The 26,565-nt window shown below is 33.3% G+C and overlaps 2 protein-coding genes across 2 annotated transcripts; one reads left to right on the plus strand and one right to left on the minus strand.

The window, feature by feature from the left end:
* Window positions 1-445: 445 nt before the first annotated feature.
* LOC143245404 (heme-binding protein 2-like) lies at window positions 446-10,884 on the plus strand. Its single transcript, XM_076491707.1, has 6 exons — window positions 446-793; window positions 1,531-1,579; window positions 4,993-5,064; window positions 5,955-6,084; window positions 6,168-6,348; window positions 10,273-10,884. The coding sequence occupies exons 2-6, from the start codon at window positions 1,544-1,546 to the stop codon at window positions 10,448-10,450; spliced, it is 597 nt and encodes a 198-aa protein (XP_076347822.1). The 5' UTR covers window positions 446-793; window positions 1,531-1,543; the 3' UTR covers window positions 10,451-10,884.
* A 7,858-nt stretch (window positions 10,885-18,742) lies between these two features.
* LOC143245406 (uncharacterized) lies at window positions 18,743-23,976 on the minus strand. The gene is made up of 5 exons (XM_076491712.1): window positions 23,837-23,976; window positions 21,679-21,896; window positions 20,459-20,655; window positions 19,069-19,101; window positions 18,743-18,942 (listed from the first exon to the last, which is right to left on the minus strand). Exons 2-4 carry the CDS (start codon window positions 21,887-21,889, stop codon window positions 19,069-19,071), a joined length of 441 nt encoding a protein of 146 aa, XP_076347827.1. The 5' UTR covers window positions 21,890-21,896; window positions 23,837-23,976; the 3' UTR covers window positions 18,743-18,942.
* Window positions 23,977-26,565: the final 2,589 nt, after the last annotated feature.

Here is a 26,565-nt window from a genome sequence, read left to right on the forward strand (position 1 = left end):
TATCCTAATTTTTTCTTACATATTAGATGTCTATAATAATTCGTTCTCACGTGTTAGAACATGTCTGTAATAATTTGTCTTTATGTATTAGAACATGTCTGTAATAATTTGTTCTTATGTATTAGAACATGTCTGTAATAATTCGTTCTCACATGTTAAAACATGTCTGTAATAATTTGTCCTTATGCATTAGAACCTGTATCTAATTATTCGTCCCTAGACGTGAATAAATAACCTTCAAACACAGCTGTAACAGTTCTGCTTCAGTAATTTACTGGTCCATATTTCGAGCTCTTAAATTATCAAAAACTGTTTTGACTATTGCTGAAATGTTTCATTTTTATAATATTTCAAGAGTGCACATGATGACATTATGTTCAAATACGGAGTGTCACTTAGAATGGGTGTTTGTAGTTCGTGAACACTCTGTAAAGTTTACATGTCAAATCCTTGTCATTAAAATTTATGCAGACCTGACCGAATCAACACGGCGTGAGGACATTGACATTTAGAGTTCAGGCCTTCCCGTTTGATGTGGACACTCAAGGTCATTAACCGTATGTTTTTTCAGATACGTCTCTGACTTGTTTTTCTAACCAAGAAACCTTCTAATTTAAGTTACAAAGGACCACAATTCTCTAAAGACTTCCTAGTTAGGAAACATGTTCTCGTAAAAAATAAAGACGATATTCAAGGTCTGCTCATGGCATCGCTGTGTGTGTATATATATATTGCACAGTTATGCTGTTTAGTGTAGGACTTTGTTCGTGATCCATGACAGTGGTTTCAAACTGTGAGTATATTTTTATAAGTATGTTTCCTATAAGGATTCATAAGTTCCTTCTGTCATCTTTAGATCTTAAGATGCCTAAAAACATTATTATAGAAACACATTGTCGGGGTACAATATTTAAATAACAGAGAGTTGGTAAGGAAACGTTTACTGTCAAGGAACCATGTTTTGATAATTGAAAGCGGCTAAGCAAACGTTTGCTCTTTGGGTAACTCGTTTAAATAACAGAAAGTGGATAATAAATGTTCATGGTCTAGGTAACATGTTTTAATAATAGAAAGCGGGCAAGTAAACGTTAACTCTTTGGATAACGTGTTCAAATAATAGAAAGTGAATAGTAAACGTTCACTGACTGGGTAACGTGTTTAAATCATAAGACGTATGTAGTAAACGTTAACTCTCTGGGTAACATGTTTTAATAAATGAAAGTAAATAATAAACGTTCACTGCCTCGGTAACTTTTAATAATAGAGAGTGGGTAATAAAAAGTCCACTGACTGGGTAACATGGTAAAATAATAGAACGTATGTAGTAAACGTTCACTGTTTGTGTAACCCTTAATAATAGAAAGTGGGTAATAAAACTTGTACTATACTTAAACTACTTGTACTATATAAGATAAAATAATGTTAATAAGGTGTAGCGTTTAATTTAATGGTGTGTATATATAGCCAACTTATAGTGTGATAAAATATATTTTTACTAAATATCTCTTTCCTACCACTGTCAACTTGCAGGATAACCTGGAAAATGAAGGTTTCCCTGCTCTTCGCACTGGCCGCTCAGGTAAAAACGAAAATAAGGTTCTTGTTTATTTTAAGACTTCCTCTTATTTTATCACTGATTGAAAATATCTCACATTTATATACTCTATGATTCAGTTCGCTTTTTTTACTGGGGAGCAAAGAATGCTTTACCGACAAATCTTTTACTGACGTTATAGGCAAACAGGTTCTATACTGAAGAACTCTGACTGTTTTATTGACAAACGACAAGCTATTTACTGACGAGTTTCACTGTTTTATGGACAACTCATAGGATCCATACTGGAGAGCTCGAATGTTTTACGGAAAAAGGACAGGTTATATACTAGAGATCGTGTGTTTCATGGACAAACCACAGACTATTTACTGGTGATCAAAGAACGAAACTAAAATTGGTGAAGCTTTCTGAAAATTTATATCGTATCACAATTTCTATAATTTCCTTTCATACGGAACATCTACAGCTCAATTGACGGCCTCGATCACTTTTACATTTAAAAATATATCCAGCAATGGAAGTTTAATAAAAAAAAAAGTTCTATTATATCAGACACATGTTATACTTCTGACTTGGGCATCATTAGAATCAGACACATGTTATACTTCTGACTTGGGCATCGTTAGAATCAGACATATGTTATACTTCTTACTTGGGCATCATCAGAATCAGACATATGTTATACTTCTTACTTGGACATCATCAGAATCAGACATATGTTATACTTCTGACTTGGGCATCATTAGAATCAGACATATGTTATACTTCTGACTTGGACATGATTAGAATCAGACATATGTTATACTTCTTACTTGGGCATCATTAGAATCAAACATATGTTATACTTCTTACTTGGACATCATTAGAATCAGACATATGTTATACTTCTGACTTGGACATCATTAGAATCAGACATATGTTATACTTTTGACTTGGACATCATTAGAATCAGACACATGTTATACTTCTTACTTGGGCATCATTAGAATCAGACATATGTTATACTTCTTACTTGGACATCATCAGAATCAGACATATGTTATACTTCTGACTTGGGCATCGTTAGAATCAGACATATCTTATACTTCTTACTTGGGCATCATTAGAATCAGACATATGTTATACTTCTGACTTGGACATCATTAGAATCAGACATATGTTATACTTCTTACTTGGGCATCATTAGAATCAGACATATGTTATACTTCTTACTTGGACATCATAAGAATCAGACATATGTTATACTTCTGACTTGGACATCATTAGAATCAGACATATGTTATACTTCTTACTTGGGCATCATTAGAATCAGACATATGTTATACTTCTTACTTGGACATCATTAGAATCAGACATATGTTATACTTCTGACTTGGACATCATAAGAATCAGACATATGTTATACTTTTGACTTGGACATCATTAGAATCAGACATATCTTATACTTCTGACTTGGACATCATTAGAATCAGACACATGTTATACTTCTTACTTGGGCATCATTAGAATCAGACATATGATATACTTCTTACTTGGGCATTATTAGAATCAGACACATGTTATACTTCTTACTTGGGCATCATCAGAATCAGACATATGTTATACTTCTTACTTGGGCATCATTAGAATCAGACACATGTTATACTTCTTACTTGGGCATCATTAGAATCAGACATATGTTATACTTCTTACTTGGGCATCATAAGAATCAAACATATGTTATACTTCTTACTTGGACATCATTAGAATCAGACATATGTTATACTTCTGACTTGGGCATCATTAGAATCAGACACATGTTATACTTCTGACTTGGGCATCATTAGAATCAGACATATGTTATACTTCTTACTTGGGCATCATCAGAATCAGACATATGTTATACTTCTTACTTGGACATCATCAGAATCAGACATATGTTATACTTCTGACTTGGGCATCATTAGAATCAGACATATGTTATACTTCTGACTTGGACATGATTAGAATCAGACATATGTTATACTTCTTACTTGGGCATCATTAGAATCAAACATATGTTATACTTCTTACTTGGACATCATTAGAATCAGACATATGTTATACTTCTGACTTGGACATCATTAGAATCAGACATATGTTATACTTTTGACTTGGACATCATTAGAATCAGACACATGTTATACTTCTTACTTGGGCATCATTAGAATCAGACATATGTTATACTTCTTACTTGGACATCATCAGAATCAGACATATGTTATACTTCTGACTTGGGCATCATTAGAATCAGACATATGTTATACTTCTTACTTGGGCATCATTAGAATCAGACATATGTTATACTTCTGACTTGGACATCATTAGAATCAGACATATGTTATACTTCTTACTTGGGCATCATTAGAATCAGACATATGTTATACTTCTTACTTGGACATCATAAGAATCAGACATATGTTATACTTCTGACTTGGACATCATTAGAATCAGACATATGTTATACTTCTTACTTGGGCATCATTAGAATCAAACATATGTTATACTTCTTACTTGGACATCATTAGAATCAGACATATGTTATACTTCTGACTTGGACATCATAAGAATCAGACATATGTTATACTTTTGACTTGGACATCATTAGAATCAGACATATCTTATACTTCTGACTTGGACATCATTAGAATCAGACACATGTTATACTTCTTACTTGGGCATCATTAGAATCAGACATATGATATACTTCTTACTTGGGCATTATCAGAATCAGACACATGTTATACTTCTTACTTGGGCATCATCAGAATCAGACATATGTTATACTTCTTACTTGGGCATCATTAGAATCAGACATATGTTATACTTCTTACTTGGGCATCATTAGAATCAGACATATGTTATACTTCTTACTTGGGCATCATAAGAATCAAACATATGTTATACTTCTTACTTGGACATCATTAGAATCAGACATATGTTATACTTCTGACTTGGACATCATTAGAATCAGACATATGTTATACTTCTTACTTGGGCATCATCAGAATCAGACATATGTTATACTTCTTACTTGGACATCATCAGAATCAGACATATGTTATACTTCTTACTTGGGCATCATCAGAATCAGACACATGTTATACTTCTTACTTGGATATCATTAGAATCAGACATATGTTATACTTCTTACTTGGATATCATTAGAATCAGACACATGTTATACTTCTTACTTGGGCATCATTAGAATCAGACATATGTTATACTTCTTACTTGGATATCATTAGAATCAGACATATGTTATACTTCTTACTTGGATATCATTAGAATCAGACACATGTTATACTTCTTACTTGGGCATCATTAGAATCAGACATATGTTATACTTCTTACTTGTTATTAGTTGTTGGTTAGAACCAAGATATTTCCATTTATTTATTTGTTTTCTCATTTTTTAGTTTGCAGTTTCACTTTCATGCGATGATCAGTATGTGGATTGTCCAGAATATGAGGTGTTAGCAAAACATCAGGTAATATATTAACCAAATATCAAGATGAAATGCAGAGAATCAGGTGTTAGCAAATCATCAGGTAATATATATTAACCAGATATGAAGATGAAAGGCAGAGAATCAGGTGTTAGCAAAACATCAGGTAATATATTGACCAAATATCAAGATGAAATGCAGAGAATCAGGTATTAGCAAATTATCAGATAATATATATTAACCAAATATGAAGATGATAGCCAGAGCGTCAGGTGTTACCCAAATATAAGGTTATATATATTAACTAGATATCAATATGATATTCAAAGAATTTTAAATCAGCCAAACATCAGATAATAAGTAATATATATTAACCAAATATGAAGATGATAACCAGAGAATTAGGTGTTAGTCAAACATCAGGTAATATATATTAAACAAATATGAGGATGACACATGAGAAACTGAGTGCTAAACAAATATTAGTTTAAAATCTGTAGTATTTGATGTTAGTCAAATAATCAAAAAAATTAGCCAAACATATGATGAGAAATGAATTGACAACTGCTAATTTGAGTATCAAGGCATTTGTCACTGCAACAAGTGACAGCTAGTCAACATTTGAATATTATATATCCAAATGACAGCAAGTTTTTGCATTTCAGAGTGACAGCCAATCATCATCAATTCAGAAGTACATATCCAAACAAAAGGCTAGTTGTCATGGAAATGAAAAACAGCTAATCATCAGTTGAGAATTACATATTTAAATTACAGTTCTTAAAACTATTAGTTAGTAGTCAAATATCGAGTGTAGCCAGCCACAATTTACCCTTGTTGCTTAAATCTAATTATTTTTATTTCCTGAACACTAAACATATCACAATGAGTAAGTTATGATGTCAACTAATGTACACATATCTCTTACCTAGGAATACGAAGAGAGAAAATACTCAACAACAACGTGGGTAAGCGTCACTGTGAAAGACTCGTCCGTGTTTACTGCACAAGCATCAGTTTTATATCATTTAGGGCGTTATATACAAGGTTATAACTCAAAGAGTAAGTGGAAAACATTACATAGTTGCTAAGGCTTAAGACAATAAATGTATTGAAGAGTTATTGAGTTCTGACTTTTATTGCAGATATGTTTATAAACACTACAATGCCAATTCGAACCAAGATAGAAAGCTGTGGAAATGAGAAGTGTTCCACAAAGTATACAGTCTCCTTTCTGATTCCAAAGGGAATAGAGGATGATCCACCTGCTCCTAAAAACCAGACACTATTCATTGAAAATGAACCTCCTCGAGTTTATGCTGTCAGGTTTGTTTTTCATATACTTTGTGCTATGCTTTCAGGCTAAGAGTATTTCATCTTCAGCTGTGCTGCTGTAACTGCAAAAGTAGTATTTCCTTGTAAAAACCATTATATTAATTACTGCAATAATGCCTTTTAGAAGTTGTCAAAGTTAACACTGTAGTAATACTTATTGTAGAAATTGTCACAGTTAACACAGTAGTAACATTTATTGTAGAAGTTGTCACAGTTATCACAGTAGCAATAATTATTGTAAAAGTTGTCACAGTTACCACTCAGTAACATTTTTTGTATAAGTTTTCACAGTTATAACTGTGAAATATTTATTGTAGAAGTTATCACAGTTACCACTGTGATAATATTCCTTGTAGAATTTGTCACAGTTGTCATTGTAGTAATATTTGTTTTACAAATTGTCACAGTTACCATTGTGATAATATTTATTGTAGAAGATGTCATAGTACCCTTTAGTAACATTTGCTGTTCAAAATGTCACAGTTATCACTGTAGTAATATTCATAATAGAAGTTGTCACAGTTACCATTGTACTAATATTTCTTGTACAAGTTGTCAAAGTAATCACTGAAGAAATATTTATAGTAGAACTTGTCACAGTTATCAGAGTGAAATATTTATTGTTGGTGTTACCACGGCTATCACTGTAATAATATTTATTGTAGAGTTGTCACAGTTATCACTATAATAATATTTATTGTAGGAGTTGTTACAATTGTCATTGTAGTAATATTCATTGCAGAAATTTTCAAAGTAACCACTGTGATAATATTTATTATAGAAGATGTCACTGTATCACTGTAGTAACAATTATTGTATAAAATGTCACTGTTATTACTGTAATAATATTTATAGTAGAAGTTGTCACAGATACCACTGTGATAATATTTTTTGTAAAAGTTCTCACACTTTTCACTGTAGTAATATTTATTGCAGGTGTTGTCTTAGCTATCACTGTAATAGTATGTATTGCAGAAGTTATCACACTGAAATATATATTGTTGATGTTGCCACAGTTATCACTGTAATAATATTTATTGTAGAATTTGTCACAGTTATCATTATAGTAATATTTATTGTAGATGGAATCACAGTTATGACTGAAAAAATGTTTATTGTAGAAGTTGTAACAGTTATTCATTTAGTAAAATATATTGTAGAAAATGTCACTGTTATCACTGCAGTAATATTTATTGTAGAAGTTGTAACAGTTACCATTGTAGTAATATTTATAATAGAAAATGTGACAGTTGTCATTGTTGTAACATTTATTGTAGAAATTGTCACAGTTACCACTGTGATGATATTTATTTTAGAAGTTGACACAGTTATCACTTTGATAATATTTATTGTAAAAGATGGCACAGTTATCATATGTAGTAACATTTATTAAAAAGTTGTCACAGTCATTACTATAGTAATATTTATAGTAGATGCTGTCACAGTTATCACTGTAATAATATTTTTTTGTAAAATCTGTCACAGTTAGGACTGTATAATATTTGTTGTAGAAGTTGTAACAGTTATCACTGTAGTAACATTTAATATAGAAGCTGTCAGAGACAACACTGTAAAATATTTATTTTAGAAGTTGTCACTCTTACCACTGTGTAATATTTATTGTATGTGTTGACCCAGTGATCACTGTAATATTTATTGCCAAAATTAGCACAGTTACTATTATGATAATATCCATTGTAGAAATTGTCATAGTTACCACTGCATTAATATTTTTTGTACAAGAGTCAAAGTTATCACTCTAGTTATATTTATTGGAGAAGTTGTTACAGTTGCAAGTGACTAATATCTGTTATAGAAGTTGTCACAATTATCAGTGTATTAATATTTATTGTAGAAAATGTTCTAGATAACACTGTAGTAATATTTTTTGTAGAAGTAGCCACCTTTATCACTGTGAAATATGTATTGTAGAAATTCCCACAGTTACCACTGTAGTAATAATTATTGTAGAAGTTTCCAGAGTTACAACTCTAGTAATATTTAGTGTAGAAGTTGTCACAGCATCACTATACTAACATTTATTGTGGAACTTTTCACAGTTACCCCTTTCATAATATTTATTGTAAATATTGTCACAGTTATCACTGTAATAATATTTATTGTAGGAGTTGCTACAATTATCTTTGTAGTAATATTTAGCACAGATATTTTTAAAGTAACCACTGTGATAATATTTATTATAGAAGATGTCACTGTATCACTGTAGTAATAATTATTGTAGAAAATGTCATAGTTATCACTGTAGTAATATTCATTGTAGAAGTTGTCACAGTTACCACTGTGGTAATATTTATTGTAAAAAATGTTACAATTATTATGGTAATAATATTTATTATAGAAGTTGTTACAATTATCACTATAATAACATTCATTGTTGAAGTTGTCACAGTTTCCATTGTACTAATATTTATTGTAGAAGTTATCACTATAGTAATATTTATTATGAATTTGTCATAATTATCACTGTAAAAATATTTATTGTAGAAGATGTCACAGTTACCACTGTAATAACATTTATTGTAGAAAAAGTCACAGTTGTCCCTCTAGTAGTATTTATTGTAGAAGTTGTCACAGTTTCACCTTAGTTACATTTATTTTAGAAGTTATCACACTTACCACTTCAATAATTTGATGGTGGAAGTTGTGATAAATACTACTGTAGTAATATTTACTTTAGAAGTTGTCACAGTTACCACTATAATAATATTTATTTCATAGAAGTTGTCACAGTTACCACTATAATAATATTTATTTCATAGAAGTTGTCACAGTTACCACTGAAGTAGAATTTATTGTATAGGTTGTAATATTATTACTGTAGTAATATTATTTAAGAAAATGTCACAAATAACACTGTAGCATTATTTATTGTAGAAGTTGTCACAATTGCAACTGTGAAATAATTATTGTAGATGTTGTTACAGTTATCACTGTAGTAATATTTATTGTAGAAGATGTCATAGTTCTCAATTTACCATTATTATTTATTGCAAAAGTTGTCACAGTCACAAATGTGAAATATTTATTGTAGAAATAGTCACAGCTATCACTGTAGTAATATCTATTGTAGATGTTATCACAGTTACTCCTGTAGTATTATTTATTGTAGATGTTGTCACAGCTATCCATTTGAAATATTTATTGTAAAGTTGTCACAGTTATCACTTCAGTAATATTTATTGTAGAGTTGTAGTAGTTACCACTGTGATGAAGTTTAGTGCAGAAATTGTCAAACTTACCACTGTTGTAATATTTATTGTAGAAGTTGTCACAGTTAGCAGTCTAGTAGTTTTTATTGTACAAGTTGTCACAGTTATTAGTGTAGTAATGTTTACTGTAAAAAATGTCGCAGATAACACTGTAGCAATATTTATTCTAGAAGTTGTCACAGTTACCACTGCAAAAATATTTATTGCTGAAGTTTTCAGAGTTACCAGTAGGATAATATTTATTATTGATCAGTGTAAGAATAAATGATCCATTAGCAAGTGATTTAAGAGTAATTATTTTCAGTTGTTAGTCTATCTAATATAGTTTTGTTAATGAACAGTGTTGGACGTAATTGATTCGTTTGCAAGTTATTTAAGAGTAACTATTGTCACTTCTACGTCTAAATAATAAACTTTGATTTATGAAATATGTTGGGAGTAATTGATGCTTTAGCAAGTGATTTAGGGCTAATTATTGTTATTTCTTAGTCTAACTAATAGACTTTGATTATGAACAGTACTGAGAGTAACTGATCCTCTAGCAAGTGATTTAAGAGTAGATATTCTCAGTTCTCCGTCTAACTAATATACTTTGATATGAACAGTGTTGGGTGTAATTCATTCGTTAGCAAGTGATTTAAGAGTAACTATTTTTAGCTTTCAGTCTCACTATTTTTCTCTTCAGGCGATTGACTGAAAAGTTCACACAGGCATCCTTGGACTCAAATCTGGAAATACTTCGAAAGTGCGTAGAGAATGAGACTTTGGTCAAACCTAGAAATTCTTACGTCTCCTGGTTCTACTACGACACAGTATTTAATTACTTTAAACGGTTTATTGAGATTTGGATACAACTGGAGTAGTAAACTCCTGTTAAACAACTTTCTTCTATTTAAATTATTTATTATGTTTGGTTTTATTTTCAACACATAAATGTAAACTGCTATCGGTAGAAACTTGTCCTCGGAACCACTTTGATCACAATAATACACTAACACCTGCTCAACATTAGTTAAAACTGGTTATTGGTGAGTTGAAATGATGAGGAAAATTACCTGAGCTATATTTATTATCATCACTCAAAATAAAAACGTATAATAAAAACTGTATAGATATTATGATATAAAAAACCCCTTTTCTCTTGATAATCTAGAGACTTGTTGGAATAAATATTACTGACTGTGTTACTTACAGTTTGTTTAACTCGTTATTTTACTTTAAATATTTCTAAGTGTAATCAACTCTAGATCTAGTTTGTAGTATCTGGTGTCGTCAATAAATAGTTTATACACCAGCAGCTACTTTTGTTTCGTTTACTGATTCAGACGAATATATTTTTATTGCTACAATTAATTCTTTGTAAGAACATGTTATCATTGGTTAAGTAAATATATAATGTTAATTATAACTCAAAACATGACATCTTCACCCTTTTGATCATAAATCATGTTAACACTCCTTTAATCATCTCATTTTGTAACTCAAGTAACATTAAAACTGAGGAAACGATAATTTTGAAGTTCAACAAATGTTAAATTACACGAAACCAACAAATCTTAAAGTTATTAAAAGATAAAATAAACATAATTCTTACAAAGGCAAACCTATTTTTAAATACGAAAAATATCAGCTAAACCAGCTCTGCACATCACCCCACAATCCGCACTAAATGTAAACTATTAACTACACAAATATACACTACTAGCAAAAATCTTAAGGCCAATGAGTATAACGAAAAATATTCATTTTGCGTTGTTAGACTTAACCACTTATTTGAGTAGAGCTTCGAAAGATGAAACTAAGAAAAGGGAAAATAAAAAAAAACCTTTTATCATTTAATAGAGAAAATGTGAACACCATGAAATTAGCCTAAATTCTAGCTGGTCAAAAGTTTAAGACCATACCAAAAATAAGTCCTAAACAGGGTACGAAATGCCCAACCATTGGTCTCAATAGTGAGTTGCACGGCCGTCATTGCGAATGCCTTCAAACATTCGCTTTGGCATGGTCGATATAAGCGTTTGCAGAATGCTGGCTGGAATGTTACTCCAAGTGGTGAAGATGGTTTCACGGAGATCATGCACTGTTTCGAATTGACGTCCATTTCTATCGACTTCCCTTGCCATTCACCCACAAACATTTTTAATGGGGTTCAGTTCGGGCGAACACGCTGGATGTTCCAAAAGAATCACGTTATTCGCCATAAAAAAAGTCCTTTGTCCTGCGGGCATTGTGGATTGCAACATTGTCCCGCTGAAAGATCTAATCACTACCACACAAGTGAGGGCCTTCCGTCAATAAGGATGCTCTCTCCAACATGTCAATGTAGCCAATTGTTGTTTGATGCCCCTGTATAATCTGAAGCTCCATTGTTTCATGGAAGGAGAAAGCACCTCAGATCATGATGGAACCTCCTCCACTATGTCGTGTAGAAAATGTCTCCGGTGGGATATCCTTATCCTGCCAGTAACGTCGAAAACCATCTGGACCATCCAGGTTAAATTTTTTTCTCATCAGAGAACAAAACCTTCTTCCACTTTTCTAAGTCCCATATTTGGTGCTTCTCAGTAATGTTTAACCGAGCTCTTTCATGGTGTTGAAGGAAGCGTGGCCTTTGAAGACGTTTACGGTTTTTAAAGCCTTTCTCTTGAAGGTGCCGTCTTATTGTTCTTGATCTGCATTCTGCGACTGTAAGGGCCTTAATCTGGTTCGACGATCTGCTGGTGTCTTTCCGGACAAACCGTCGAATTCTCCTGCTCAACACCGGCCACTTGAAATTCTCGTTCCGTATCCCTCAGAGTCTTTTAAGAAATTTGCAACAGCAATTTTACTACCCCCAATCTCACCAGCGATGGCACGTTGAGAGAGACCTTGCTTTTGCAGCTCGACAATTCTGCCACGTTCAAACTATGTCAACTTTTTAGCCTTTGCCATGTGTTTACCCAATGTAACACAGGAGATGTCAGTGGGAAATGTTGACAACGCTAATGCTTCAACACAAATGACTAAATTTCGTTACTCGTTTACCAATTAACGCTTCGTTTCAGTATGGTCTTAAACTTTTGACCAGCTAGTATTTAGGCTAATTTCATAGCGTTCACATTTTCCCTATTAAATGCTAAAAACGGTTTTTATTTTTTATTTTCATTTTTTTATTGTTATCTTTCGAAGCTATACTCAAAGAATTGGTTGAGTCTAACAACGCAAAATGCATATTTTTTTCTTTATGTCCATTAAGATTTTGGCCAGCGGTGTATGAATAATCTCAGCTGTTTCCCTAAAGGAACTCAGACAACAGGTTCAAAATACGATTAAAGAGCTCCAGGATGCTAAGATTGTCAGGAAGAGACGTCTCTGGGTTTTTCAAGAATCTTCTACTTTCCTCTCCAGTTAGATTGGTGTCTTTCTGCACCTCATCAGATGGTCATCCTCTAGATTCTGCAGTTCTTTGTCCTTCATCCAACTGTTAGCCTTTTATTACCTCGAATACTTTAATACTGGTACCTGTTGAAGTGAGAACTATTAGTTCACTTCATTCAATGATTTGGTGGGAAGATCCACTTTTAACTGTCCTTAACCCTGAGTAATAGACAGGGGTGATGATAGCACTTGTAACTGTCCTTAATTTTGGAGTCATAGACATAGCTAATGATGGTAATATTGAGGTAAATCACTGGTGCCCAAGATATAAATTCACATCAGAACTGGTGCCACTGTTTTCACAGCGATGATCCTGCCAGAGATTAGCACATATTCCATTGTAATAGTTTTTTGCACAAATCCTCCAATGCATCACCTAGAGTCTTATGTCAGTGTCTTGTTTTAGGTCTTGACAACTTGGATCATGAATATTGCGATTTGGCCCACTCCAAGGTGAAGTGTATCCAATACGTGACTGGATTGCTAGCACTCTAACTTCATGGTCAGGACCATTAACAGTAAGGCAACTCGTGATGTTTTCTGATACTACGGAGCCCAGAGGACTAATCTTACAGTAGCAGTCTTCAGGGCTCACATCTTGAATGTATCAAGTAGTGAACCTTCATCAATGGGCTTCAATGACATAAAAGCCCTCTACCCCCAGTTGTGGTAGACAACAAAACTTCTTAATCATGAAGTAGAAATGATTCACCTTAATTTCTTCTCTCATCAAACAGGTTTCTGATAATTCCAATTGGCTAGATGTAAAATGAAGATAGCTTGATGTTAAACAGTTAAAGTTAGGGTTAAAATTGTGGGGTCGAAAGCATTATAATTAGTTTCAAAAATTCCTTCTGTAGCGTGGCTTAAAGTCTAATGTCCCAGTTATTAAAGTACTTTGTACTAAAACTCCTTCAAAAAGTAAATACAAAAATAGACGTATGGTCAAGCTCCTTGTCTACAGTGCTAAATGTTCCAAACCTAACTTGCTTTTATTTTTTAATACCTATTATCTGTGGACAAGTCATCCAATGCAGGCATCTTTAGATATAGAGCTTGACCTAAATATGTGCTTTCAACGATTTGTACAGAAACAGAGCCCAGGTTAAAAAATAAATAAATGTGGTAGGCTGATAGTTACTAACATTGGGGAGTTGACGTAGTTTGTTAGACTCTAAAATATCTTTAATATCTACATGTAATTTCCATGACAACTTTCTTCAGGTACAAGTTCAATGTAGAGAAAAATAGTTACATCTTACAAAAATATGGCAAAATAATAATCAGTGATGACGAGAAAACACAATTGTAGAGAAAAATATACATGTTATAACGGCTGGTTTGGGTTGAAAAAGAAATTTTATGTAGAGGAGTGAACAACGTTTCGACCTTTCTCGGTCATCGTCAGCCGTTTTTACACATACTGTCATGTGAAAAAGTTAGGACACCCAATGACAGCCTGTGTATTTTGTAACAATGCTAGATATATAGATATTTAATTTCAATTTCAACAATACTAAGAGATTACAGGAATATAAGTAAACAATTAAACCTGAAGAAAAGACTTTTCAAGATTTTCTGTAAATGTAATTCTACAAAAATGCATATTCTAATTGAGGAAAAAGTTAGGACACCCCACCCCCTAATAGCTAATGTTACCTCCTTTGGCTGAAATAACTTCAGTGAGACGCTTCTTGTAGCCATCTACCAGTCTCTGACATCGGTCTGAAAAAGGTTTGCCCCACTCCTCAATGCAGAATTCTTTCAGCTGTGAGATGTTTGAGGGGTTTCTTGCATGTACAGCCCGATTCAAGTCACCCCACAGCATCTCGATGGGATTAAAATCTGGGCTTTGACTCGGCCATTCCAGGAATCTCCATTTCTAAGTTTTCAGCCAGTCCTTGGTGGATTTACTGGTATGTTTTGGGTCATTGTCGTGTTGCAGTGTCCAGTTCCGCTTCAGCTTTAATTTTCGTACAGATGGTCTCACATGATCCTCAAGCACTCTCTGATACACAGTATCATGGTGGATTCTATGATTGTCCAGGTCCTGTTGCAGCAAAGCAGCTCCAAACTATAACACTTCCACCTCCATGCTTCACAGTTGGTATGAGGTTCTTTTCCTGGAATACTATATTTGGATTACGCCAAACATGTTCTCTGTTTTGGTGTCCAAATAATTCAGTTTTGGACTCATCTGTCTAAAGTACGTTATTCCAGAAGTACTGGTCTTTGTCTACATTCTCTCTGGCAAACTTTAGTCTGGCCTTGATGTTTCTCTTAGAGAGCAAAGGTTTCCTCCTTGCACACCTCTCATGCAAGTTAAACTTGTGTAGTCTCTTTCTGATTGTAGAGACATGCACTTTTACATCAACAGTAGCCAGAGCCTGCTGTAGGTCCCGTGATGAGATGTTAGGGTGTTTGGAGACCTCTTTTAGCATCTTGCGGTCTGCTTTCGGGGTGAACTTGAATGATCAGACCTGGGCATGTTGACAGTTGTTTTGAAAACCCTCCACTTGTTGACTATTTTCCGGACAGTGGAATGGCCGATTTCAAAATCGTTTGGATTCTTTTTAAATCCCTTACCAGACTCATAAGCTGCTGCAATTTTCTTTCTGAAGGCCTCAGACAGCGCTTTTGCTCTCACCATGGTGCTCACTCTCACTTTAACAGCCAAACTATGGCCGAGTCAAAGCCCCAGATCTTAATCCCATCGAGATGCTGTGGGGTGACTTGAATCGGGCTGTACATGCAAGAAACCCCTCAAACATCTCACAGCTGAAAGAATTCTGCATTGAGGAGTGGGGCAAACCTTTTTCAGACCGATGTCAGAGACTGGTAGATGGCTACAAGAAGCGTCTCACTGAAGTTATTTCAGCCAAAGGAGGTAACATTAGCTATTAGGGGGTGGGGTGTCCTAACTTTTTCCTCAATTAGAATATGCATTTTTGTAGAATTACATTTACAGAAGATCTTAAAAAGTCTTTTCTTCAGGTTTAATTGTTTAGTTATATTCCTATAATCTCTTAGTGTTGTTGAAATTGAAATTAAATATCTATATATCTAGCATTGTTACAAAATACACAGGCTGTCATAGGATGTCCTAACTTTTTCACATGTCTGTATGGCAAAAGAATATCAAAAAATTCCACTTTTTGAAGAAACATTGCTGAGAACAACTGGCCTGATTTTTGTCTCTTCAAGCAACGTTTGGAGGTCAGTTGTTACCGTAATTAGAGCTCGAGGTCTAATATCTTGATTGCTTCCATAAGTTCCACTTGCTGGTGAAAACCGAAACATTGTTGAGAACAACTAGTCTGGTGGTTGTCTCTTCAAGCAATGTCTGGGTGGTCAGTTATCATAATTAGAATTCGAGGTCTAACATCGTGATTAATTTCTCATATTCTGTGTTCTCAATGACTGGTTAAGTTTGTGTTGAATAAAACAAATTGATTCCTTTGTGTAATGCTTCAGAGATGTATGTTAAACCTTCTAATCATACAGAGATGTTTGTAAAAAACTTCCACTCATACAGAGATATATGTTAAATCTTCCACTCATACAGAGATTACGTAAAACCTTCCACTCGTACACAGATGTATGTAAAATCTTCCACTCGTATAATCACAAGTACATACATTGTTTTCAGTTTCTACAGGTTGTTAGCAGAACAACCTACATGGCCTAATTTCTTAAACTATCCATCGATGGTTGCAGTCCAGTAACGTGTTACAGTATGTGAAATCCTACAGTTTTTACTAAATAATTTTGTCAGGTCATCCCTTAAATTATGTTTGAAATTTAATACAGAAAGTGCATCATCATTTTTGTCTTTATAGAAGGCTTTAATGACTAAAATATGTAGTAGGACGTGTATGAAAATGTTTAGACAAATAAAAGAAACTAACCCAACTCGACTTTTTCAGATCGTTAATCAAATAAACCCTTATGAAGATGGATTCGTCTGAGGAGCCCATTATACATATAATGCTTTATGAGTTATAAAGGATAATACTGTAGTAGAAACTCCACAAAATATTCAAGGAGTTTATAGTGCGGAGTCTCTCAATGAAAAAAAAATGTCGAAGGTGGTTGCAGAAGTTAAGATCAGGTGACTACAACTTAAGTGATGCACCATGTTCAGGTTGTCCTGTTGAGTTTAATGATAAGTTGCTGCTAGCTGCACTTGAAGATTGTGCTGTAACAGTTGAAGAACCAGCACAGAAACTTAATTCAACAGTTCATCATCATCTGCAACAGCTTGGAAAAGTGTTAAAAATTGGAAAATGGGTCCCCCATGATTTTACAGAAGCCAACCTTAAAGCAAGAGTAGACATTTCCACTTCTCTACATTCCCATGAACGTAACTCACTTATTTTTGGACAGGTTAGTGACTGGAGATGAAAAATGAATATATTATAAAAATGTTAGGTGCCGCAGACAATGGTTCAGTGCAAGTAAGCTGGTTGAAGCACAGACCAAAATGGACCTCCACCCAAGGAAAGTCTTGTTAAGTGTTTGGTGGTATATTCTTGGTGTGGTACAGTTTGAGTTGCTGCCACTCAATGTAACGATTACATCAGACTTCTACTGTCAACAGTTAGAACACTTTGATGTTGCACTGAAAGAAAAGAGGCCTGCTTTGATCAATGGTAAAGGTGTTATGTTACACCAGGATAATTCACGGCCCCATACAGCAAGGATCACATCTGCAAAGATTGAAGAGCTAGACTGGGAAAACATTTCCAAATTTTCCTTGTTTTCCAGACCTTGCCCCATCTGATTATCATGCACTGGAGGAAATTCCTTTTATCCAGAGATGATTAAGTCGATGAAGTCCAGACATGCACTGGGTGAAGTTCCTTTTGTCCAGAGGTAGTTGAGTCTATAAGGTCCAGACATGCGTTCGAAGTATTGAATTTTAGATCGTGTGGATTTAAGGAAGCTTATAATTTTATTTGCTAACTGCTGTCATTGATATAGATTTATAAAGAATTTTGAAAATATACTCTTACTGAGATAGGTTTACAAACACCAAATAACCTATCTGTCCTGTGTCCTGGCTGTTAGATAATATGTTATTGTTATTAAACATAACTAATAATTAACCCTTTGTTCGCGTGTGTTTTAGTTTCTGTTTTGTTGTTAGTGGAATAGGTTGTATGGCGAGGAATGTTTGGTGTAAGTGCTTGACATTTAATGTAATACATAAATAAGAAATTATGTTTTTCTCTTTTTTTTGTAATATTTGAAAAATAATTAGGTTTGTGTAATCTTTAACACGGGAACGTTAGTGATTTCGTACATTCTTCTGTGGTAAGCCAAGTGAGCCTTAAGACTTACATTATTGCTTTATTTGGTTGAATTTTTATTTTTTTTGACATATTCAAAGTTATATGCAAACGTTTTGTATATATTGTTTGTGTGTTACAGTTACGACAGAAAGTGTTCGTACCCCTGCGTCCCGAGTGGTTTTTTACTCATAACTTAAAAAGTATCACGATAAGGCTAATAGAAGTATGATATATTATAAATATTACACTAACACACATCTACATATTTTTTATGTAAATTAAACGACAAATAAACTGTTTAGAAACAAATAACCAAAAATAGGATGAGCGGAAATACTAATGTTTTCCAGTGTCTGTCACTATAAATATATATATAAAAATTTACTTCCCCGTGTGAACAGAGAAATCCTAGAAGTTAAGACAAATAAACCATTATCAAAGTTTGTGCATATAAATATTTATTTGAATGTATAAATGTTTTATCAATTCGCATCTAAATACAAGATTTTATACAAGAATAGATAAGACATGAATCTAAACGTTTCAAATTCCCTACTAATAAAAAGGTTTGTTTGCTATATATACATCACATCAGGAATATTTGGGTAAACACTGGTTCCTCGTGGTTCAGATCTTCTTGTCTAACACAGAAAAAGAGAACAAGTTGATATTCGTGAGTTCTACAGGTCTTACAAGATATCTACAGTTTCACATTACAACAGTCAGAAAGAACATGCAATTAACCTGACCAAAAATTCATATCTTACCTATAGATCCGACAGTTTGCTGAGCAGCGCCCTCTGCAAAGAAAAGTGTAGGCTATTAAAACCACTAAGTATAAATTATGCATAAAAGAAATAACAATAACTTATTGAACATTATTGACTAGTGACATTTCAAATGAGCCTATACTTGCTTAAATATTGAGTTACTAAATTATTATTTTAGCGTAATCAGGATGAGTGATATAACATACGTTACTGATTACCTTTCAATCTCAGTGAGATATGACGCTGTACTATTATACTGAGCGAGACATAACACACAGACTGTGAATCAGTGTTGTCACACATAATTAATGTCCATTATTAGGTTTTATGTATGGATTCTTGCTAGCAGGTGTCTCCAACTTCTTGGTGACAAATATTAATAATAAAATAACACACAGTTCACTTGTTTTAAAATAATATTTTAAAAATGAGGCAAACGTATATAGAAATGTGCGTTACTCTGTTACCACAGTTGTACCCAGATCCTTAAATAATTGTCTCTTTTTGTTAAAGTCCACACAGGCTAGTTTACTTATTTTAGAACACAATGAAAAGACTAATTATTCTTCTCAACTCTGTTATAACAATACTGTTTGTGATAATTTTACTTAAAACTACCACTATACGTTGTTTTATGGATAAATTTACGACCACGCTGACTAAATTTATATCTTGTTTAATCAAACTACATTTTGTATGAAAATTTACAGCCTGATTGTGGCCTAGAACGTTTCACACACACGATTTATAATGCAATAATACTTAATCAAAAGAATGAAAAACTTGTAAGATTCTAGTAGCATGAGTTAATTAACAACAACTGAACTACATAACGTATGATTTGCACACAGTTACGTAAATAAATGTGCTATAAACTATCGTTTCTAAAAATAACTAACTTTAACACTCAGACGTATAGTTTTAATAGTTTAACACGTTCTTTTGAATAATTTGGTAAAAATAAGAATGTAACGTTTACCTCATCTAATGACAATGAAAATATTTTATTTCTTCTAGTAAGAACTCTACAGGCTTGTCATACCACAACTGAGTAAACATATTTCCGACTCTGTTACATAAAAAACCTCTAAAATCAGTTTTCTGTTTGTTTGAAGTTAAGCACAAAACTGCACAATGGGATATCTGTGCTCTGACCACCACGGGTACCTAAACCAAATTTTTAGCGGTGCGTATCCGGAGATATACCGCTGTGCCACTAGATTACTAAAAAACATCAGTAATTACTTACTATGGTGCAGTTCACTTTCCATAAATATAAACTCCTTTCCCAAGTTTTAAAGGAGTTCCAGCCGTTAAACCACATTTATCTCATCAGAACTAACGTCCCTCAATGTCAATAGTAATATAATATATAACTAATATTCACCTTTCTCCTTTCCGCGGGAATGTAGGACACAGCACTGATGAAGATTGAAGATGTGTTGTCAAATCTTCGGATGACTTTCTTCTTCATCTTGTATCTCTTGCCATTAATAACCACTTCTTCCGTTAATGTATCATTGTAGTTTTCAGGATATTTTTTACTTTCTTCGATGATTCTTTTCTGAATTCCGTTCATTAATTCTGCAGGATAATTATGTTGGTAATCAAAGGAGAAACTAGCAGAAATTATAAGTATAGAGGGCGACACTAATTAAAAACATTACTAATAAACACAATGAGCAACAATTATAATGTGATATTACCGAATAGTGTGTTAAGTATAATTCTAGTTAAAAAGGTTAGAACAGAGAAACTGACAGTGGCTTTTTAACTGATGTTATTAAGATCTGAACATATTTTTTTATAACGAATCAATAATTATTTGTTTCTAATTTTAAACTTGTACGTATTCTATGATCTAGTTTAATTCTGAATCTATTACTACAATAATTCCGTGTTATTACAAGTCTAAACATGACACTTAAAGATGCTGCCCTAATCCACCTCTAATAACAAACTAAGTCTTATCCTACGTTATTACAAGCCTAAACATGACACTTAAAGATGCTGCCCTAATCCACCTCTAATAACAAACTAAGTCTTATCCTACGTTATTACAAGCCTAAACATGACACTTTATTACAAGCCTAAACATGACACTTAAAGATGCTGCCATAATCCACTTCTAATTACAAAGTAAGTCTTATCCTACGTTATTACAAGCCTAAACATGACACTTAAAGATGCTGCCATAATCCACTTCTAATTACAGAGTAAGTCTTATCCTACGTTATTACAAGCCTAAACATGACACTTAAAGATGCTGCCATAATCCACCTCTAATAACAAACTAAGTCGTATCCTACGTTATTACAAGTCTAAACATGACACTTAAAGATGCAGCCATAATCCACTTCTAATAACAAACTAAGTCTTATCCTACGTTATTACAAGCCTAAACATGACACTTAAAGATGCTGCCATAATCCACTTCTAATTACAGAGTAAGTCTTATCCTGCGTTATTACACACTAAGCCTTATTGTTGTAGGTATTAAGAGTTTATTTTTTCTACTTCAGGCAATTAGCACTGTTTTACCCATTCTTAGCACAATTAGCACTGTGTTTTACCCATTCTTTACATCTCAGTTTATTTTCATCTCACCGAACATGTTCTTGAACATTTCGCTAAAGTCCGGAAAGTTGAATGGGTTTATGTTGTGGTTGAAAAAAAACCCTTCTTCATCATCTGGAGACAAGAGCTCCACCTGGCTGTCAGGATCCAAGCTATCGTCTTCATCATCAACCACAGTAGCAGAGATCGTAAGATGAAAACAGACAACCATCATCAGAGCTACAAACACTGTTCTCATCATGACTTTTCTGTAAATATAATTTAACAATCTCAAACACGGTTAGTGGATCATTAGCCACATACTACACACGTAGGGTACATTTTATATCGCACGTTATAGACTGTACCCTGGGGATCCTTTCAATTTGTTCTGCGTTATTAATTCTTTGATTCGGCTTGTTTTTGTTCATATCATTAGTGAGAGGTTTGGGTTTGTTGTTTCTAACACAGTAATTGTTTGTAATTTGACTTTAGTTGACAGTTGGGTATTAATATATCATACACATACGTACATTTAGATTTATGCTGGAAAGACAAACTTGAAGCAGTTACGTTTGTCACTCCCTTTATATTTGTTACAACAACAAAAATATGAACTACCCACAGTACTTACGGAATAGTTTGTAGTTATTTCTAAGATCTAATATAAAATGTTATTTTCAGAAAACGGTGGAAGTTGGGAGTAACTTGTGGTAAGAAATATAATATAACCATCCTGAACATCACTTACATCTATTTGAGAGTAACAGTTCTCACAATAACAGCTGAGACGTTGTGACTATAAGTTCACAACTATTCACCGCACTTTCCAGACAAAATCAAAAACAGATGAGAACCAATGACTAGTAATTGAAAGTTGCTTAAATTCACAACATCCCAGTTGTTACTGTGGGGAGACTGTTACTCTTAGAGATGTATTAGTCAACAACAGAGATAACCATCCTGTACATTACTGCCCTTCTACTACAACTTCCAGTTTTCTTAAAACGTTTTCAACAAATTCTCATATTAAGTTCATTATTCTTCTGTAAAGCTGATTCTGGTCGCCTTAAGACAATTAATGTAATTAAATAATAATTTTTAAGATATTCCTTTTACCACAGACACAGATACGTACATATAAATATTTCTATAAGGATTCCATACAAAAATAAATACTGGGCTTTATTTAATAACACCTGCTACTGAAATTCTGTTAACCTTAGAGTTTAATAATACCTGGTACTAAAAGTGTACTAAACCTTGGACTTTTATAATACCTGATACTGAAAGTCTAGTAAACTTTGGACTGAAAGTCTGGTAAACCTTGAATTTTTATAATACCTGGTACTAAAAGTGTACTAAACCTTGGACTTTTATAATACCTGGTACTAAAAGTATGGTAAACCTTGGACGTTTTATAATAACTGGTATTGGAAGCTGGTAAGGCGTATAGTTGATTTTAATGAGAACAGCTTTAAATGTGTTCGTGGATTTGAGAAAGAAAAATGCATTACTAGTTTCTAATTGTTCTCACTTGTGCATTGTGAAGTTTGACAAGTATCCTAACCTTCTTGTAATATTAAAGTTTGACAAGTATCCAAGCCTTCCTGTAATATTAAAGTTTGACAAGTATCCAAGCCTTCTTGTAATATCAAAGCGAGTGCTTACGTAACAAGTATAAAAACAAAACAGGAACAAGTGAACGGTTGATTACAGACGCACGTTAAGGGGAAATCTTTGAAAAGGAAAAGTATTGTACACATTTGGAACTCAGTCAAGGAAAACCGACGCGATTAAAGTGAAAAACGACATCTGGTGTACTTAATGTATAAAATATTTCAAGGAAAACATATTTACAGTTAATTTCCTTCAAAACCAAAATTGGTTGAATATAGACAACAACGTTAGATTTGACTAACTGATATACGTATTTATATATATCGTATATTACAGATGAGTTAAGGTCGTGTAAACCTCGTTATTACGTTGTGGAAAAGGGACCAATATTATATGTATCAGTTACCCTGATGAACTACACAATACAATAAACCATTTAGGACCGTATGGAAGTCATATTCAGTAAATCTATATTAAAACAGTTCTCTCTTACATAAGATAAAGTAAGATAAACGTTCTCTCTCATTTATTTTAAAGCAATTATGGCCATTTCGTTAATGACTATAACATAACTCATGGAATGACCTACCTGTTTTTCACAACTGTAAACCAGATATAGCACAAAAACAACTGGGTTTGCAGTACCCTGCTCTTTTATAGTAAGTGGTAGTCACGTGGCTTACATGAGTATTGAAGCTTCCAGAAACTCTAATGTCATGTGGTTGTAGTGTGTACATAAACTCATTATTGTAGTGTTGACCTTGGGTGTCCACATTGGTCTGGCAGGTTGTACGGTAAGTTAGCACAGGAAGGAAAATTCACGCTCATAACGGTCAAAGCAAGTTGGCAATAACAAGTCGTTAGCCACGTGCTTTGTTGTAACCGGTTCTATGTAGGAAGTAGCTTACAGTCATTTTTCAGTTTCGAAATAAAATACTTTATACTCAGATATATAATTAACAGGAACCAAGGTCCCACCTTTACAACACATTGTGACGACACCTGCTCCTAGAATTGTGAAACGAAATTAAATATGCTGTTGTTAGCAGCTAATAGAGCATGAGTCAGTAGTGTTGTTCGAACGTATTTATCAACCGTTGATTAAAAGCTGCCGAGAAAATTTATTTTCGCATATATTACAGAGCGGAATTCATTCATTTCAATATAATATTCTTGAACTCTGGGAAATCGTATTAAAATACTTAGAATTACTAATAAAACTAAAAGTAAAATATTATTTTTTTTGGTTCGTCTCAATTTAATTCAAGAACAACAATAACAATAATGAAATCGTAAATAAGAAATATTCTGTTATTAATTCTAACACAAATTCTCATTTCAAAATCACTTGTTTCTTTGTTATTAAGCGCATAGCTACAATATTGGCTATCTGTACTGTACTCACAACACGACCCGGCGTTCGACTCGTAATCTGAGGGTCGCGGGTTCGAATCCCAGTCCCACCAAAACATGCTCGCCCTTACAGCCGTGGGGAACGTTATAATTTTCGATCAATCCCATTATTGGTTGGTAAAAGAGTAGCCCAAGAGTTGGCAGTAGGTGGTGATGACTAGTTACCTTCTCTGTAGTCTTACATTGCTAAATTAGGGACGGCTAGCACAGACAGCCCTCGTGTTGCTTCACGCGAAATTCAAAACAAACTGAAACCAAGTTATAGCGTCTTAAGCCTTTTTTTAATAATTACACTTCGCTACTAGTTTTTATTCTTCAAGTAATCTAATATTTATTAAAAGCCAGTTGTCTGTTGGTAACGCCCCGTTATTCTATATCGCCTAACAAGAAAACTATGACCTAATATTGATGCTTTAAGTATGTTTATGCTACTCGAATATTCAGGTGAGCTAGTGTGAATTTTACCTTTCATTCCAGGTTGGTTCACGTCTTAGTTTATGTGTATAGTGCTCAACATTTTGAAGACATGTTTATTGAAGAGTAATGTCTATAAATCGTTTGTAAGTTATTTTTCTAGTGTTATCATAGCTTTGCCTTCTCCCAAACGAATTCTTATTAGTCGGGATGATGATACTAGAAATTCAGTTTTAGGCTTAACGTTTGATTATAACAAAGTTTAGAGCTGGTGTTTTAGAGCTGTTTTCCCTACAGATTACATCAGTTATTTTCTAAAGTAACTGAACCAGTCATTATAGACTTCTACAAAAAGAGACAATTATTTAAAGTTCTAGATACAATTGGAGTGAGTAACTGTATTGCTGGAGAAGTGGTTAGTGTTATTTTACTAAAATACCTCGTATTGAAGAACTGGTTATCGTTATTCTACTGAAATATTCCATGTTGGATAACTGGTTAACATTATCCTACTAAAGTATTCCGTGTTAGATAACTGGTTAACATTATTCTACTAAAGTATTCCATGTTAGATAACTGGTTAGCATTATTCTACTAAAGTATTCCGTGTTAGATAACTGGTTAACGTTATTCTACTAAAGTATTCCATGTTAGATAACTGGTTATCGTTATTCTACTAAAGTATTCCGTGTTAGATAACTGGTTAACGTTATTCTACTAAAGTATTCCGTGTTAGATAACTGGTTAACCTTATTCTACTAAAGTATTCCATGTTAGATAACTGGTTAACATTATTCTACTAAAGTATTCCATGTTAGATAACTGGTTAACGTTATTCTACTAAAGTATTCCATGTTAGATAACTGGTTAACGTTATTCTACTAAAGTATTCCGTGTTGGATAACTGGTTAACGTTATTCTACTAAAGTATTCCATGTTAGATAACTGGTTATCGTTATTCTACTAAAGTATTCCATGTTAGATAACTGGTTAACATTATTCTACTAAAGTATTCCGTGTTAGATAACTGGTTAACATTATTCTACTAAAGTATTCCGTGTTAGATAACTGGTTAACGTTATTCTACTAAAGTATTCCGTGTTAGATAACTGGTTAACGTTATTCTACTAAAGTATTCCGTGTTGGATAACTGGTTAACGTTATTCTACTAAAGTATTCAATGTTAGATAACTAGTTATCGTTATTCTACTAAAGTATTCCATGTTAGATAACTGGTTAACATTATTCTACTAAAGTATTCCGTGTTAGATAACTGGTTAACATTATTCTACTAAAGTATTCCGTGTTAGATAACTGGTTAACGTTATTCTACTAAAGTATTCCGTGTTAGGTAACTTGTTAACGTTATTGTACTAAAGTATTCCGTGTTAGATAACTGGTTAGCATTATTCTACTAAAGTATTCCGTGTTAGATAACTGGTTAACGTTATTCTACTAAAGTATTCCGTGTTAGATAACTGGTTATCGTTA

This window comes from Tachypleus tridentatus, chromosome 2 (genome assembly GCF_004210375.1).
Source record: "Tachypleus tridentatus isolate NWPU-2018 chromosome 2, ASM421037v1, whole genome shotgun sequence".
NCBI lineage: Eukaryota > Metazoa > Arthropoda > Merostomata > Xiphosura > Limulidae > Tachypleus > Tachypleus tridentatus.